At 49.7% G+C, this 16,702-nt stretch overlaps 7 protein-coding genes across 7 annotated transcripts; 3 read left to right on the top strand and 4 right to left on the bottom strand.

Annotated features, from left to right (window-relative positions):
• Positions 1–103: 103 nt before the first annotated feature.
• Positions 104–1,253, top strand: ASPBRDRAFT_56780 (uncharacterized protein; the record flags this gene model as incomplete). Its single annotated transcript, XM_067627625.1, has 5 exons — positions 104–278; positions 342–460; positions 546–983; positions 1,071–1,172; positions 1,197–1,253. 5 exons carry the CDS (start codon positions 104–106, stop codon positions 1,251–1,253), a joined length of 891 nt encoding a protein of 296 aa, XP_067477286.1.
• Positions 1,254–1,937: 684 nt separating this feature from the next.
• ASPBRDRAFT_56779 (bifunctional cytochrome P450/NADPH--P450 reductase) lies at positions 1,938–5,410 on the top strand (the record flags this gene model as incomplete). Its single annotated transcript, XM_067627624.1, has 5 exons — positions 1,938–1,971; positions 2,054–2,134; positions 2,217–2,496; positions 2,565–4,518; positions 4,592–5,410. 5 exons carry the CDS (start codon positions 1,938–1,940, stop codon positions 5,408–5,410), a joined length of 3,168 nt encoding a protein of 1,055 aa, XP_067477285.1.
• Positions 5,411–5,772: 362 nt separating this feature from the next.
• On the bottom strand, positions 5,773–8,004 carry ASPBRDRAFT_208727 (putative MFS alpha-glucoside transporter; the record flags this gene model as incomplete). Its single annotated transcript, XM_067621838.1, has 9 exons — positions 5,773–6,095; positions 6,154–6,258; positions 6,321–7,045; positions 7,098–7,138; positions 7,199–7,240; positions 7,302–7,425; positions 7,483–7,806; positions 7,859–7,932; positions 7,994–8,004. 9 exons carry the CDS (start codon positions 8,002–8,004, stop codon positions 5,952–5,954), a joined length of 1,590 nt encoding a protein of 529 aa, XP_067477284.1. The 3' UTR covers positions 5,773–5,951.
• A 323-nt stretch (positions 8,005–8,327) lies between these two features.
• On the bottom strand, positions 8,328–10,648 carry ASPBRDRAFT_76655 (putative C6 transcription factor). The gene is made up of 6 exons (XM_067629324.1): positions 10,453–10,648; positions 10,072–10,386; positions 9,661–10,014; positions 9,524–9,598; positions 8,859–9,464; positions 8,328–8,792 (listed from the first exon to the last, which is right to left on the bottom strand). Exons 1-6 carry the CDS (start codon positions 10,614–10,616, stop codon positions 8,597–8,599), a joined length of 1,710 nt encoding a protein of 569 aa, XP_067477283.1. The 5' UTR covers positions 10,617–10,648; the 3' UTR covers positions 8,328–8,596.
• A 593-nt stretch (positions 10,649–11,241) lies between these two features.
• ASPBRDRAFT_56776 (TatD family hydrolase) lies at positions 11,242–12,294 on the bottom strand (the record flags this gene model as incomplete). The annotated part of the gene is made up of 2 exons (XM_067627623.1): positions 11,242–12,168; positions 12,253–12,294. The coding sequence occupies 2 exons, from the start codon at positions 12,292–12,294 to the stop codon at positions 11,242–11,244; spliced, it is 969 nt and encodes a 322-aa protein (XP_067477282.1).
• Positions 12,295–13,818: 1,524 nt separating this feature from the next.
• On the top strand, positions 13,819–14,855 carry ASPBRDRAFT_129950 (putative short chain dehydrogenase/reductase family oxidoreductase; the record flags this gene model as incomplete). Its single annotated transcript, XM_067618179.1, has 2 exons — positions 13,819–13,891; positions 13,957–14,855. The coding sequence occupies 2 exons, from the start codon at positions 13,819–13,821 to the stop codon at positions 14,853–14,855; spliced, it is 972 nt and encodes a 323-aa protein (XP_067477281.1).
• Positions 14,856–15,071: 216 nt separating this feature from the next.
• Positions 15,072–16,298, bottom strand: ASPBRDRAFT_678566 (ketopantoate reductase family protein; the record flags this gene model as incomplete). Its single annotated transcript, XM_067628965.1, has 3 exons — positions 15,072–15,279; positions 15,338–15,999; positions 16,103–16,298. The coding sequence occupies 3 exons, from the start codon at positions 16,296–16,298 to the stop codon at positions 15,118–15,120; spliced, it is 1,020 nt and encodes a 339-aa protein (XP_067477280.1). The 3' UTR covers positions 15,072–15,117.
• Between the last annotated feature and the right edge of the window lie 404 nt (positions 16,299–16,702).

Here is a 16,702-nt window from a genome sequence, read left to right as displayed (position 1 = left end):
AATGCTTGAATCCCTGTAGAGCTGTCGAGACATATGCTTCTCTGTTTCCGTCCCTGTACTTTCTCTCTTTTGCAGCTACGTACTTTATCACCTGCAAAACAAGATGTCCGCTGAGCTCCAGCAACCGTCCGAGGAGTGTATATCCTTGAATTATAGCCTAGAGAAGCGAAAACTCCGGATATTCATCTTTTGGTTCCTGGTGTTCATGGATTCCGTTGCCTTTCCTATCGGACTCTACTACCTTCTGACCCGATGCACGACGTTGTCTACCACGACCAGTATGTATGGGGATCTCGAGACCTTGCGGCTTTCAATATCTAATGAGCGGTTCTGTCTCATAGTTTTCAATATCCTAACCATGACCCTGTTCGGTACCTTTCTTACAGAAACGTTACAGAGATCGTGGAGTCTATGGCGGAAGAAATCTGCCGTTCGCGTTCGCAACGCAGGCCGCTACTATGTGAATTATTTCCTTCCACATCATCTTGCTCCGTCTCGCATCTATCCAGTTAAACCATTACATCTAACTGATGAAATCCTCATAGTTCGATTACACGCACTGGAACATTCTCGTCGCCTGGGTCGTGATCATTGCCGAATTCGTTGTGGGAACCATCCCCGATCCACCCTGGATACGCATGCTGGCCATGCCTGTGCCTTCCCTCTTCTTCATTTTCTCTCTCGAGATGCTGATCGTCGAATATATGTACATCTTCAAGATGTCAGTCCCATTCCGCATCTCTTCTATCCCGAAAGGCGACCCCATGCGACCCGCTGTCTATCCGTTCCTGGAAGATATCATCGCGGTGGATGGGAAAGGAGGAACAGAGTTCCGGGACCGCCTGGATCAGCGGTACATTGCGAGTCCTCCTTTCCGCAACATGCTCCATCGATTGACGATGCTGTGGATGATTCCTCAAATGCTGGTGGCCGGCGGAACGCTGGCGGGGATTGTGATTGCTGACCATGAGCTGGCATACACAGTACGTGTTCTTGACCCTCCGAGGACTTGATTCTTGATTCATTCGCATGGCACGATGCTGAGGTTTATGTGAGCGACTTTGGTGCAGCTTGGCTGGTCAGTTCCTGCTATTTGGGCAGGGACCTGGGTCGTGGTGACGGTGGTCTGCGTCAGGGTCGAATTGCGGCGCGAGCGGCATTATTGGATGGGAGTGCGACTGACTCGACAACTGCAGCGAGAAAGGTGGGATGTCTCAGAGACTGTTGGTGTGATTGAAGGAGAAGCCGCCTAATGGGCGCCGAAACATATTGGATGGGTGACTGGGAAGTGTTGTTGTTGTTCATATTTCGTCAAGCAGGGAAGAGAATCATATGTAGAAGAGGGCGAAGAAGGAAGAGCCATGTAGTTAAAGGGGTCAACGTGTTCTGTCTTGCTCAGGACAAATCCTCAAGGTATCTCTTTTTCTTGGTTGAGGAGTAAAACTATGGCAAGGTACTGACTTAGCCTACATAATTTCGGTTTAGAGATATATTACAATAAAAGGAGTTGCCAGCACAAATTTCCCCCAACATATTACTGCTATCTGTTAATACATTGCCAAGGACGGAGCATAGACAAGTGATATGCCACTCCGATTGCCTAGAGATAGCCACCCCTGTAAGGATTCAGCACTTGAACAAGTAAGTACCCTGCAATAGGCATCAATGACTCCACTGTGGCAGTGGCGGGCCGAAGAAAGATTGTCTCAGCTCATGATGGCCTCCGAACACCGAAGACCGAGCCGTCAATGCTTCTCGGTGTCCGCGGAACGCGAGCCCAGTCAGTCATGCTATACTAATCGAGGGGACTATCATGTATGAGGAGAGATATATTGCCTGGAAGCTGGCATCGAAAAGTTATATTTCATGATTTACTTCATCCTTTCATGCATGACCTTAATATATCTCAAAACTACCACAGTATCTTGCAGAACGAGATGAGAGACGCTGAGCGCATTCCTGGGCCAAAACGTAAGTCAATCAATCCATTAGCAGCGCCATCATGCATAGCCACGCTCCGTTTTCATCCTTGGACTAACTGTACGTCATTAAGCCTTGCCGGTGGTGGGGAATCTATTCGACATCGATCTTGAGTGTGTTCTGCAATCCGTCATCGAATTGGCCAATGAATATGGTATTCATTCCGAATCCATGCATCATATCCTCTACAAGATGATAGAGGGGACCAGGGGTCGCATGTCTAACCTCGCAATTAGGACCCCTCTTTCAGATCACTATCAACGGTGAAAAGCAGATCTTTGCGACTAGCCGAGCCCTGGTAGATGAGCTCTGTGACGAATCGCGCTTCCACAAAGCCGTAGTCTCTGGCCTCGAGAACTTACGAATGCTGGCTCACGATGGCCTCTTCACAGCCTACCACGGAGAGCGCGGCTGGGGCATTGCTCATCGTATTCTAGTGCCTGCCTTTGGCCCACTACGTATCCAGAACATGTTCGACGATATGGGTGATGTAGCCCAACAGCTATGTTTGAAGTGGTAAGTACTTCTGCATATTGACAACAGGAACTTAGCGAAGATTAGTACTAATCTGGTTGTCATTGTAGGGCCCGCCAAGGAAGTTCAACCAGTATCAATATCACCGATGATTTCACACGCCTGACTTTAGACACGATTGCCCTGTGCACAATGGATTTCCGGCTGAACAGCTTTTACAATAACGAGACTATGCATCCGTTCGTTCAGTCCATGCTGTACGTGCTGAGAGAAGCCGATCTTCAGTCGTCGCTGCCCGGGATCGCAAACTCAGTCCGTGTCAAAGCGCAGAGGCGCATGTCGAAGAACATCGAGGCGATGAGGAGCCTCGCTCGTGACATTATCCACGACCGCAGAAAGAAAGCGAATCCGGCCGACGACATCCTCAACACGCTATTGAACGGACGGGATCCAGTCACCGGAGAAGGCATGAGCGATGACTCCATCATCGACAACGTCATCACCTTCTTGGTTGCGGGTCACGAAACCACCTCCGGTCTGCTTTCATTCACATTTTATTATCTGGTACAACACCCGCACATCTTGCAGAAGGCCCAAAAGGAAGTCGACGAGACCGTCGGGCGGGCCCAGATCTCGGTGCAACACCTCGCGGAGCTTCCGTACATCGATGCCATCCTGAAAGAGAGTCTGCGCTTGATGCCTACTGCCCCGGGCTTCACCGTGAGTCCGAAGAAAACCGAAGTTCTGGGCGGGAAATGGATGATCAATGCCGGTCAGCCCATCAATGTGCTGCTGCCTGCCTGTCTGCGCGATCAGAGTGTCTTTGGACCTAACGCGGACGAGTTCTGTCCGGAACGCATGTTGGCAGAGAATTTCTCGAAGCTCCCCCCCAACTCGTGGAAACCTTTCGGCAATGGCGAACGCAGCTGCATTGGCAGGGCCTTCGCTTGGCAGGAAGCCCAACTTGTGGTGGCCATGATCCTTCAGAACTTCGATCTGGTGCCTGATGATCCGTCCTACAAACTGCGCATCAAAGAGACTCTCACCATCAAGCCTGATGGGTTCCGAGTCCGAGCCAGACTGCGTCACGGCCAAACTGCCACTGGGCTATTCCAACGCACTATGTCGGCGAGGGCTGATGCGCGCTTGGGGTCGTCGTCCCCGGCTTATCTACCTAATAAAAGCGAAGGCCACGCGCCGGCGGAAGGACGGCCAATTTCCTTCTTCTACGGCTCGAACAGTGGAACTTGCAAGGCTCTCGCCCACCGGTTAGCATCGAATATGATGTCCTATGGCTTTACGGACCAGAAGCTTGCCCCACTCGATACTGCTGTCGACAACATGCCGAGAGATCAGCCGGTGATTATTCTGACGACGACGTACGATGGGCAACCGACGGACGATGCAAAGAAGTTTGTCGCCTGGCTCGAAAGCGGCAAAGTCCCGGCTCTCCAAGGCATATCTTATGCAGTCTTCGGCTGCGGTCACCATGACTGGACCCAAACATTCTATCGGATCCCAAATTTGATCGATGAACTGATGCACAAGGCCGGCGCCACACGTCTTGCGCCACGAGGGACAGCTAATGCAGCTGTCAGCGATCTCTTCTCGGATCTCGAAGCGTGGGAAGAGACAAGCCTACTGCCCGGCCTCCGGGAAGCATCCCTCCTGTCCAGCAGCAGCAGCAGCTGCAGGGATTCTCCCAACCCGCACCAGCTACAAATCAGCCTCAGTAAACCCAGGAGGATCGATCTACACAAGGGTCTTATAGAAGCAAGAGTGACTGCTGTTCGAATTCTAACAAGCCCCGACACTCCCGAGAAGCGACATGTGGAATTCTGCTTCCAAGGCGACGCCACCTTGCGCCCAGGGGATCATCTCAATGTTCTCCCCGTAAATCCACCCAGCACAGTGCTACGAGTGCTGGCGCAGTTCAATCTTGCTCCGGATTACAGCATCACGGTCAATTCGTTCAACACGCTTGGTCTGCCCCAGGCCACACCGGTATCGGCATCTGAGCTGTTTAGCTCGTATGTAGAGCTATCCCAGCCAGCAACACGTAATGTACGTCACTACGAAGCATCTTTTTCCTCAACTCGAAAAGACCCTTAGCTAACTGAAAGGTTTCCCCCACCAGAACCTCAGAATTCTCGCTGCAACCGCACAGTCAGATGCAGACAAACAAGAGCTCGTCCATTTGCAGGATTCATACGATTCACTCGTCCGGGACAAACGCGTCTCGGTATTGGATCTCCTCGAACAGTTCCCCTCCATCTCCCTCCCTATCGCCGCATATATCTCCATGCTCCCAGCTCTGCGCGTCCGGACCTACTCCCTCTCCATGGCCCCCTCTTTCAAACCATCCCACGGGTCTCTCACATTTTCCGTGATCAACGAGCCGGCCCGGAACGGCAATGGGCAATACCTGGGTGTTGGATCGAACTACCTCGCGTCGCTGACCCCGGGGTCTATCCTTTACCTATCTCCCCGACCAGCCAAGGAGCCCTTCCATCTCCCGAGGGACCAATCCCGCACACCCATCATCATGATCTGCGCGGGCAGTGGTATTGCTCCGTTCCTGAGCTTCATTCAAGACCGCATGGTCTGGCAACAGCAGCAGGAAAAACCACCACTTGCGAAGGCATTGCTCTTCTTTGGCTGCCGTGGGCGATCCCTGGATGACCTGTACCATGACGAACTATCTGAGTTCGAAGCTGCGGGTGTAGTGGAGGTTCGGAGAGCATACAGTAGAATCCCCCATCATGATATAGCGAGAGGATGCAAATATGTGCAACACCGGCTGGTGGCGGAAGCGAAAGCCATCCGGTATCTTTGGGCGCAGGATGCCACGATCTATGTTTGTGGCTCGGGGGAGATGGCCAGGGGGGTCGAGACGGTGTTGGAAAATATGTTGGGGGGCCTGCCACGGGAGCGATATGTTACGGAGATATTCTGAATGTACATATACTACTACTACTTTGCCGGACTGATATCAGAACTTCTTGGTTCTTTGCAAATACCATGATTATCGTTTATCGAGTAGTTGATATTCATCGGACTTGTCTTCGGTAGAAATAGTAGTGACTTTGTCCATAAGACTCTATCGAGTGAGACTCCTACTCCCTTGTCATCATGGAGTCCATATGTATAGTTATTGAATCGAAGAGTATTGAGTAATCATACAAAGCAGAGCGCACAACATCGCATAGGAACGATGCCGACATGCTCGTCCCAGCATGTGAAGAATTCTGGATCATGTATGACTTCTGAGCGTAGCAAATACAATCAACTGATAAGATAACTGACTGAGTAGAACCCCGGGGAACAATATACAACTAAGCGGAATAGCAGTAAATAGTAGATAGATAAACTCGTGGCAACGCTTTGGAGCCAAAACCATTAGGCTAGTATGCTGTGTAACTCAATGATCTGAGGTGTCTGCGTCCACGAGAAAATGATCGGTCTTACCTCTGCTGCTGAAGATGTCGTCAAGGCGATCATTCAATATGTGAGCTCATGGCTTTCTGGTCGTCATCGGCCCCTCGGTGGCTCTCTGCATCGACACTGCCAGCGTGGTCTTTGAAATGCCTAGGTGACACATTGAGTTCGTATAATTCGTCGAGTCTTTCGAAAGAAATTCCCTGATGTGGATCACTTAGCCAAGCGGCGTGATGAATATCGCCAGGAGGGAATGCGAACCTTTGTCTCCGGGTATAAGTACCATCCTCCAACTGCAGCAAGGAGCCCAGTGCCGAGGAAGATGAAACCGACTTTACCTCCCAGATTTCCAGCATCAGGGTTGATCTGTCAAGAAAAGAATGAATCAGTACTTATATCGCACCGAATACCAGTTGCATCTATCTCACCATATAAGGAATGGTAAATTGCATGATGAGTCCCCACACTGCATTTGCGATGGTTACCAGACCCTGCGTCGCCCCCCGAAGGCGCATTGTGGCTATCTCGGATGCCAAAACAAATCCCGTGGCCCCGATGGAGACCTGAAAGATAATAGCCCACAGGTAGATGAAAACCACAATCCCCCAACTGGCTTTTGTTTGGTCTTTGATACACCCCAGGATTCCTATGACCAGAAGCATAAGGCATAACGCAAATTGAGGCCATACGATCAGAGTCCGACGTCCTAAGATTTCTGTCAGAGGGAACGCCGTCATGCTGGACAGAAGCATAACGATGTAAAGGACCACCGATGCATTGAAGTATTCCTTCACATGAATCAACTCGAGAAAATAGGTCGCATAGCCGATTACAAAGGTTGCACCGATCATCTGTTGACCGCTGGCAGCGAAGATGGCAGTGAAAGTTCGTTTCCGATTCTTGCCTTTGAAGCACTCGACCTCTGCTGACAGGTCGATTCCCAACAACGTGTATCTAGCGCCATCGGTTGTCTGTTGGATCTCTGCTGCAATGCGGATTTCCTCTTCCATTCGGCGAATTTCAATATCGTAGAAGTTGTCGTCTTGAAAACCGTAAATCTTCTTCAACTCCTTCTGTGCTTGAATACTCTTTCCGCACCTAACCAGCCAATATGGGGATTCAGGAAAGAAGTACCATCCTGCGGTGAGAATCACTACTCCGACGGTTAATGACAGTAGGTGTACCCATAGTGTAACCACACGTACGTGGGAAGAAGTACATAGAAACCACTGGCAGCCACCATTGCCTGGAGAACGAGTCAGTCAGGAACCCGTCTTATAGTTAGTAGGTTTCATCAAGGCCTTACCATTTTCCAGCGATGTTACTTCCTATCTTCGCCATTATGACACTTCCCAGTAATTTTAGTAATGATACGAGTCATGGCTGTGGAGACACTGGGAGAAACTGACATTGCGAACTGGCCAAACACAATGCTAGTATTGAAGAAACAGAGGAAAAAACCTCGGAGCTCTGGTCGACATGTCTCCCCGATCCAGAGCGGAGATATAGTAAACATGATGCCAATGGCGATTCCTAGTTGAGCTTCAGTCAGATCGAGGCAGGCTACTGAAGAAGTAATATTTCGCCCACCATTAACCCCTCTACCAGCGAGATGCGTTCGCCAATCGGTTGCCAGTTGTTGCAGGAGCACACCGGCAACTGAGATGATATTCGCCACCAAAATCCCGGGTTTGCGACCATACCTTTCTAGCGAGGGAACCACGATGAAGGTGGCTGCAATCTCACACGCCGGGGCAATTGAACTCCAAGCCGACAGATATCGCGCTGGAATGACATAGTCTCCTGACGGCTGAAGAACACCAAATTGCTTCTGGAAAGCGGGTAGCGCGGCCAATTGCCCTCCTGCCACGATGTCGAAACCTTGCATAATGACGCCGCAGGAGATCCAGAGTGCTGACAAGATCAGAAACTTAGTTATGAGCTTCTCATGATTATTCAGACTTACCCCAGAGAGCGAAGCGCCATTGCAAGCGAAGCATGCGCCACTTCTTATCATGGTTGATGATGGTATAATCAATTCTGGCTGGAAATCAGTTTTTCTGCAAATATTTTGGTGGTGGGGGAGTCATGGCTTTCGTACTCGGCCTCCATTGTGAAAAGATAAGACCCTCAGTCGTATATCGGTGGAGGCTAAGCTGACATCCCTGTGGGTAGTGCATTCAGCTATATAAGGAGGAGTCAAAATGACTTACCCCGTGGGGAGAGAGTGGGGGCTCCGGGGAAGGGTAACACGAGGTTATCGCGGAGAACTACTGGGATTCCGCGATGTGCTCTGATGGGTGATGACAAACTGCCGACTGCTTCTATGCTGAGAATAATACTTTTTCACCTCTTGGACGTCATCTCCATCGTCCATAATTTCTTTCCGGGCTCTGGTCCATCCTTGATACCAAAACGCAATACGAGCTCTCTCTCTCTCTCTCTATCAAGCCATGTCGATTAAAGTTCAGCCACTATTTGTACACTCTGGATTTTACAAGGAACTGATTATATCTGACGGCGAAAGCTGATCCTCCAAAGGAAAGGGTCTCGACTCCTCTCTCTGCTTAGGAGTGTGAGACAACCGTCACCTTCAACCCAAGGTGTTGAAGACGTCTGTTTCTACATTCATCATAGTAGTAACATGCGAATACCGGCACTGACTAGACGTACGACTGATCCTATTGTATGTTTTCAGAATCTTTCATGGTGATCTAACCTGTTGTTGTATCCTCTCCCCTAAGATGTCCTGCAGCATCATCAAGGATGAACTTCTCTGTATGATAGCCTGATCGGCACATCCTGCGGCTCGGATGCATTCGTAGAACTGCGGAGAACATAGCCTAGTCAAACACGGACTGTTCGCTGCCGATATTGCCGCCACTGAAGTGATAAAGAGACTACCGTCCATAATTAGCTAGAACATTCTACCCACATTTAAAGATGACTGGGTCGAGCGAACTTACCTAACAAACAATGTCCACCGGTTCACTAAGCAGTCTTGGAAAGCTGCCACAATACTCGGGGTCAGCAAGGTATAGGAATCAAAGAATTTCTGGCAGTGGTCCCGATGAAGATCTGCACTTGCTTCATCGTGCATAGCCTGGTAAACGGCAGGCCAATATATAGAAAGTTTGCAGCAGTAGTACTGCACACGGAGGAAATTCGATAGCGGGCAGGCTGGTACATTGGCTAGCCCTACTGGCTGAGACACGTCGCCCTTGTCGAAGCGACTGATGTCGAGTAAGTGGCAATACCATTCCTCCAGTTGGCGTTCCAATTCTACTGCGATATACGGGGCATACACATATTTCCCTGTCGGGGTAGCTTGAACTGCGGTATTGCATCGATGGAGCATACGTCTCATGGCGACCTCCGCTAAGAAGTAGGCTCGTGTTGCGTCTTCACTTGCATTAAGTAATGGTGCATCCCGTGGGGGGGACGAGGTTGCCAGAGCCTTTGAAGCCATCTCAGGAGTGAATTCCCACGTCTGTTGGCACAGAGGAAGTGGAACACATTCATCCAGGCACCAAATGTCACTCCTGGCGAGATCCAACTGGCCAGCAATTTCGCTATGATTAGAATCAGTAAGAACACGATTGTAACTAGTGGGAGGAAAGGAACTGCTTACTTCTCCAGTAGCAACACCCCCCAATATACGCGCCGCGTCAGTTCAACTGTGTTTGTATCATGTCCATCCAACCCACTGAGACAGTTGTGTCAGACCCAAGTCCGTTACGCTGAGATATAGATACATGGGAGAATCACCTCTTGATAATATTTACAATTTTAGATGATGCAATCAAGCAATAGTCATGGGCCTGGCAAGGTCTCAGCAGACAACAATAATACACACTGATGAGCATAAGACATTGAACACTGCGGATACTGGACTCGCGGATGATAATCGGCAGCGACGCAAGAGCGGTTTCGAAATACGGGATACTCGAGACTGTTATGTCATCTGCAACGCTGTGGCCGATTGCTGCCACCAAAAGAGAGAGGCAAGATTCGGAACCAGGCTGCAAGGGACCAGAGAGCACGCGGAAGTACTCCGACGAAAAGTCCGACGGAAGCATGGGATACCAGATATGAACTCGGGCAGAGAATGCCGCCAGTGCGCTAGTATTCCATTAGTGGGTATTTTTATGAGATCCTATTCTCCTGTGCTCTACTCACCTGACTGCATGTTGATGATGAACAATCAGCATCTGTGGTCTCCCGCCTTCCGAACTCTCGTCGGCTTGAGCGGCCCTTTCTCCTCGAATCAAGGACTTGGCAAAATCGGCATCCAACCCCAGCACATCCATGACCGACGAGTTACCGAGGAGCTTGGAAGGGAGATCAAACGGGGAAGCACCTGCGTCCGGTGAAGCATCGTATTCATCGCTCAGACCTGCAGCGCGAGGATCCGGGGAAATGGGTGCCACTGGAACCAGCAAGCTGATTAAATGGTCCAAACGAGTATTGATCGCACTTAATTCTTCTTCAACCCTATCCATCCATTAGTACTCCAGTCTGTCTGTCTATCTGCATGGCGCGGAAAGACCAGTCACTTACCGAGTCGGCTGTGCGGCGGGTGGCTCCTGATAGACGCAAATCACATTGTGGGTTTGACAGTATTGACATGCCGGTCGCCGCGAATCGCACTTGGTCCTCCGCGCTCGACATGCGTCGCATGCTAACGTCGTGCGTCGGCGCTTACTTGAGTGGGTATTATCCATTGGGGAAATAGGCAGCACCTCGAAGCAATCCTACGCCGAGAGACGTCGAAGGGAATCGCGGAAGGACGAAAGATGCACCGTATTATCGGGACTTCACTAGTTACCCGGGCACATCCCCGCACTTGCCCTCGCGGAGAACCGGAGATGCTCCGCGAGACTCAATTTCGTATTTCTTTCCCCATGGGTTCGGTGGAGAAGGTAACCAATGACGTACAACATTGGACTGTCGTAGAAGTGGCCCATTTGGGCAATTGTGATATTGGCGTGGACGGGAGGCTATAACCTACCAGTCCTCTGAGGACTAGCTGTATCAGGTGATACACCATACCCGCGGAGGAGTCATATTCTGTCGAAGCACTAACCGCTAGACCAAAAACGATATATCGCGTCTAGTCAGCCAGGCGACGGAGAGATATGTGTCCCAACATATTCCATGGATCCGGAGCATTGGTTCTTTCTGGGGTTCACTACTGCGTTCAAAAGCCCAGTATTCATTGGAACAACCACTAAGCAATGTCATTATGCCCCTTCATTGGTTGCGCGGCAGCAAACACCGATGATAACTTTAATTCCCCAATAGACGCTGTTACCCGTCCTAGATAGCAGTTCATTTCTTCTACGCCTTCTATATACCATTATGTTTCGCATCTAATCCAAACATACGCACACTGTTATTCCACGCTGCTTCCACCACAGTTTCCACCGGAACTCCCTTAAGACCAGCAACCACCATCGCAACGCGTTCAATCGTACAAGGTTCGTTGCGCGATTTAACCATCTGCCCGGCAATAAACTTCTGATATTTCCGGGACGGAGGTTGCGGACATGCTGTCTCCAAGTATGGCGCGATCTTCTCATCGTTGCTCAGCACCTCGCACCATGGCGCATCCGTTTCCAGCTGGAGCTTGTCCAACGGTATATGGCGCACCATTTCCAGCTGATCGTCGGTGCGAAAGCTGATTCCATTCACGCTAATATCCAACCCTAATCCGACCAACTGTTCCATTTCCGCTCTGGATCCGGAGAAGGAATGGACCAGCCCACCACGAGGCAAGCGGGGCAGATACGGGGAAAGGATGTCTATAAAATCGGCGCAGGAGTCACGGACATGCAGGAAGAGTGGCAATTGCATGTCCATGGCTAAATTCAGTTGACCGCGGAACGCTCGCTGCTGTGTTTCTTTGTCGGCACGGTCCAGATACTCGTAGTCCAGTCCGATTTCGCCGAATGCCACGAGGGACGAAGGCGTTTCGGCCAGTAGCTGAGTTCCGAATTCTCGAAGGCGTTGGAGATACGATACACCCCCATCTTGGGCAGCGTAAATCTCTTTCACGTGGTAGGGATGTACGCCCAATGTCATTGTGCAAATCCGAGGATATTGCCTTGCCAGTTGCAAGTTCATATGTGCGCCGGCCATGGTCATCGTGGTGAGAATCATCTTCTCGCAGCCATATTGCTGCGCGCGTTGGATCACATCGGCAAAGTCACTTTCGTGGTACTTTTTGCCGCGGTAGATGCCGTGAAATTGATCGGCGGTGTAGGTGACAGCGACCTATGGTATATTAGCCTGCAGAGCCTTCATATCAAATCGTCTGTATGGACTTCAGTCCTGAAGCTGTAAGGATAAGGAGCTTACATCTACAAACCGGAGCGACGGTCTCGATGATGCAGTAAGCATGATTGGTCGCATGTGTATAATTTCGCATCGAATGATTATCTGAACAAATGAAGACTCTGATTGACTTGGTGCATTTATTACATGCAGATGCTCATCGTCTCTTTGCTTGACTCGGTTTCCCGACGGAAACGTGGCCGGGTACATGCACCCGGAAGATCTGTTGCCGAGTACTCATCTGACTATCACAGGTTCCCAGCAACAAAGTGATAATATCTAAGAGTATTAAACATGTTAGCTTTCATTGTAAATGAAATTATCTAAAAGTCCCTTTAAAACAGGTGATAGGATGTAATTCACCTTCGTAACTAGCATATGCATTCCCAAACCAGGTAACTCTAGTATTAGATGCTTTCTCAATGACCTTGAAGCTCCAGCTGGTATTGTGCCCATATAGTACGATCCACTCCAAGGCTTGCAGCCCAAAATGTCCTACAAGCTTAGATTAACTCCCCATAGTGAAAGACTTGCTTCCGCGATTCCCGTGTGAAACCCATGCGGGAAAGTTCCCGATCAACACATCGGAATCCGGAATAAGAGCCGAATGTTTCTCGGAAAAGTTACTTCTTCCTGCTGTCCATCATCCTGCATGATGTGTGGCCCCTTAAATCTTCCCTTTTAGCAAACTTGCGTTGCAATTTACGAAAATACGGCTGTACCTTGGTTTGACTTGCGCTTCGCTACTAAACTATCAATAATCCACACTAGCTGAATTTCCGGGCCGGTATGGCCTCCGTGCTTGGCTGTTGCTTGATTATGCTTCCCAGACTTCAGGCTAGAAGCAACTATTCCTATTCATCGACGATGACAGCAATACCGTGCAGGTACATGATACCGGCGGTGTCCTGCGCTTAAGACCAACCATGACTGCGCATGTTTCCCAAAGGCCCATCTATCGCCACTTCAAAACCTAACACTCAAAGATAGTAAGTAGGGTGCCTTGAAAGAACAGCCATACCTCAAGTCTAGCTTTGGACTGTAGCATACTTGGATTTTAAGTTTAAATCCAAGTGTCACTCCCAGCGATTTGCTGCACAGCCTTGTGCTGCGAATGATAAGGGTTGGGGTATCAGCTCGGATCCTTTTCCTGAAAGGGTGAGGTCGTGTTATTACGCAGGGATGGGCACATTTGCCACGGAGTAGCTGATCGGGGGAGACACCCTCTTGAGTAGGAACGAATCCCTATTCGCCTCCGTTCAGCAAGGTGCTCGGGTAATTTCCCTCTACAAAATGGTTCACTGTCATGATAGTTATAGCGTCAATGACGTGTATGAACGAGAGATCTACTCCTTACAATCCGTTAGGACCATGTTTTCCCATTATCAGACAAGCATGGCGTACGGAAGTACGCCATCATCTTCACAGATTGCCCGAAAATATATGCTTCTCTCACTCTACTAGCGTGGGATAAAATTGAAACGTATCTTACTTTGTCAACAGAAGTAGGTCGCAAATTACACAGCAAGTTTCAATATTGATAAATCCCCAAGACATTCGCCCAGCTGAAAGCAAAATATAAGAGAGAAAATGTCTCAAGAACAGACACGAAAGCCATTCGCAGTATCCGGCAAAACTGTAATCGTGACTGGCGCAGGTTCAGGTAAGTGATACTCGTGTCCAGCTAGGGACGTACATTTCCGTCGCTGGGGAAGCTGAAGCAGCAAGGCATCAACCTCGCGTTTGCCAACCTTCTACTGTCACATAATTGCAATGTTGTGATAGCAGATATCAGCCTCCGGCCTGAAGCAGAGAAGCTCATCGCTCAATATGGCGGACTACAATCGTCACCGCGGGCCGTCTTTGTCGAGACGGACGTGACTTCCTGGGCAGCATTGACGCAGATGTTTGAAGTTGCACTGGAAGAATTCGGCGATTTCCACATCGTTTGTCCAGGAGCCGGTATCTATGAACCGCATTGGTCGAACTTTTGGCATCCCCCAGGTTCCCCAGAAAGCAGGGACGAACCGGATGCAAATCGCTATTACTTACTAGATCTTAACCTCACCCATCCCATCCGCACGACTCAGCTAGCTCTATCCTACTGGTTACACCCGAGAAGCCAACCCACGTCGTTCAACCCAGTTGCTGAGCCAGTCAGTCCCGAAAACCCAAGACGCATCATCCATATTTCTTCCGTGGCAGGCCAGATACCAAACTTCAACGCGCCCATTTATGGTGCATCAAAGTTCGCAATTACGGGATTCGTTCGCTGTCTCGCGCCGCTTGATCACGCGATTGGTGTACGGGTTAATGCTGTCGCCCCTGGCATCATTCGAACGCCGCTATGGACGGAGCATCCGGAGAAGCTTTTGCAACTAGATCCGGAGAAGGACGGGTGGGCCACGGCTGAAGAAGTGGCAGTGGCTATGTTGAGATGTCTTGAGCAGGAGGACCTAGAAGGGGGTGCAGTTCTGGAGGTGGGAAAGAATAGCACAAGGCGTGTCGAGGTTCTCAATGATCCGGGCCCAGACGAAAGTCTTGGAAATGCCTTTAAGGCAAGCAAAGCTGAAGAAGGCGCAGAACAGATATTGTACTGGTTGCGACAAAGCCATATATGGGGTTAACGGCAGTATCACCCTCACAAATATTTTCTGGGCACTGTACCAAGAAGACATCTACATATATGACTATATCTCTCCTCATGATACAGTTTCTTTGTACCAACAACAGTAGAGATTCACATGAAAGATCGTAATAAAATCACTAAACGTCGACAAGGATGCAATCAAGGCTTTGTAACACCAAGAGACGGACCCTTGTTGGTAGAATTTCTGTCATAAGTTCTGCTATAAAACCTGCATCTCTGAAGACGATACCCAAGAATCTTTACACTCCAGGCTCAGGCCGACCCATTCCCTTCTTGGTCCTCCATTGAACCATGCAGCATAACTCATATAATGTGGATAAAATAGGTGTTGCCACCCCCTCGCTCTTCCTGGCCTCGCGAAGGACTTCTCCCAGAATATTCTCGTGCTCGATGAAATTGCCCTAACATAGCAGATCTTAGTAAAAACCAGTCCGACACGCAGATAAAAGGCCAACATACCTTTTGTATGTCCACCAACATGCTGGGGGATATGTTCTCGTCTGGTGGGTTACTCTGCATCGTCTGCTTTATGATATCCTCCGGAAGCGAGTACCCAGCTGCTTCAGCCGCAGATATGATCTCTTTCATCGCGGGAATAAGCAGATTGTCGACAGTGCGAGATTTCCGCTGCAACTCGCCTGTGGTTAAACGTGTCAAGGCACAAATCGGGTTGAACGAGGCATTGTTGACCAACTTAACCCAGCGATCATAACGCACGTTAGGTTCGTAGGAACAGGTTGTTTTCAACCCCGCACTGTAGATATTGGCGAAGTGTTGGGCTGCCTTCTGTTGCTCTTCGTGAGGTAAGAGGCAGTTTTCAAATGCCCCAACATACAAGATGTCCTTCTGTCTCTGTTCTATAACTCCCGGGGCGACCTCATGAGCATCGATGCGACTGACACCGGACAGGACGATATTAGATGGGAATCTGCGGAGGAAGGGTTTCTCGATATTCAAGCCATTTTGTACCAGTACGATGACCGTGTGACCGGGCGAGATGGCAGGAGCGATAATCTCACACGCAGTGGGCGTGACATCGGGAACATTCTTTGTGCAGCACACGACGTAGTCAAAGGGTTGGATAGTGGCCGAGTCCGCAACGCTGGGAACACTATTGAGAACTGTAGCATCCAAGCACTGTGGTATTAGCGACAGCAAAGAATCTTCAACCTATTGAAAGAGAAGGAGGCGTGGATCAGGTTGAGGAAGGGAGGGCTGACTGACTTTCAGTTGGCCGCCAGTTCTGGATTTCTCCATGTTCACAAGACTTGATTGTAAACCCTCTGAGACTCACGACCGCATAATTAGACCGCAGAACGGACGTGACCTCAGCCAGGCCTCCTATCTCGAGATTCAAAGCAGCAATAGTACCAACACCACCGCTACCAAGAAGTAGTACTCGAGACTTGCGAAACGCCATGTATGTAGATCGGGAAATTCCCAGCAAATTGGCAGGCAGGTAGCAAAACTATAGGAATTCAATGAAGCTTCAAGGGTTAGATCCTTTTCCATGAGAATCGAATTTGAATCCACCTTTCTTACCTTTATTTCTTTTTTCTCCGTTAGTTACTGCTACTCACCTGGGTTGGGCAGGGTAACTATCCTGGGTAATGTGCACCGGTAGGGCCGGATTCTGCAGAGCTTCTTACCCACGACGAGGGCTCTCCTCGATGCGCTGTGACTGGCCACAATCGCCGATGCCACTTCCGTGCCGCTTGGGCCTGGCATCTCCCAGTCCATTTTTTTTCCCTTCTCTGATGCGAAACTTCTGCCACCATTCAGTGAGTTTTTAGCTACCGCGGAAGAATCAGGGGCGGTTGGGGG

The sequence above is a fragment of the Aspergillus brasiliensis genome (assembly GCF_001889945.1).
Source record: "Aspergillus brasiliensis CBS 101740 unplaced genomic scaffold ASPBRscaffold_9, whole genome shotgun sequence".
NCBI lineage: Eukaryota > Fungi > Ascomycota > Eurotiomycetes > Eurotiales > Aspergillaceae > Aspergillus > Aspergillus brasiliensis.
The sequence above is the reverse complement of the archived record's forward strand: the minus strand, read 5'-3'. Positions and strand labels throughout refer to the sequence as shown.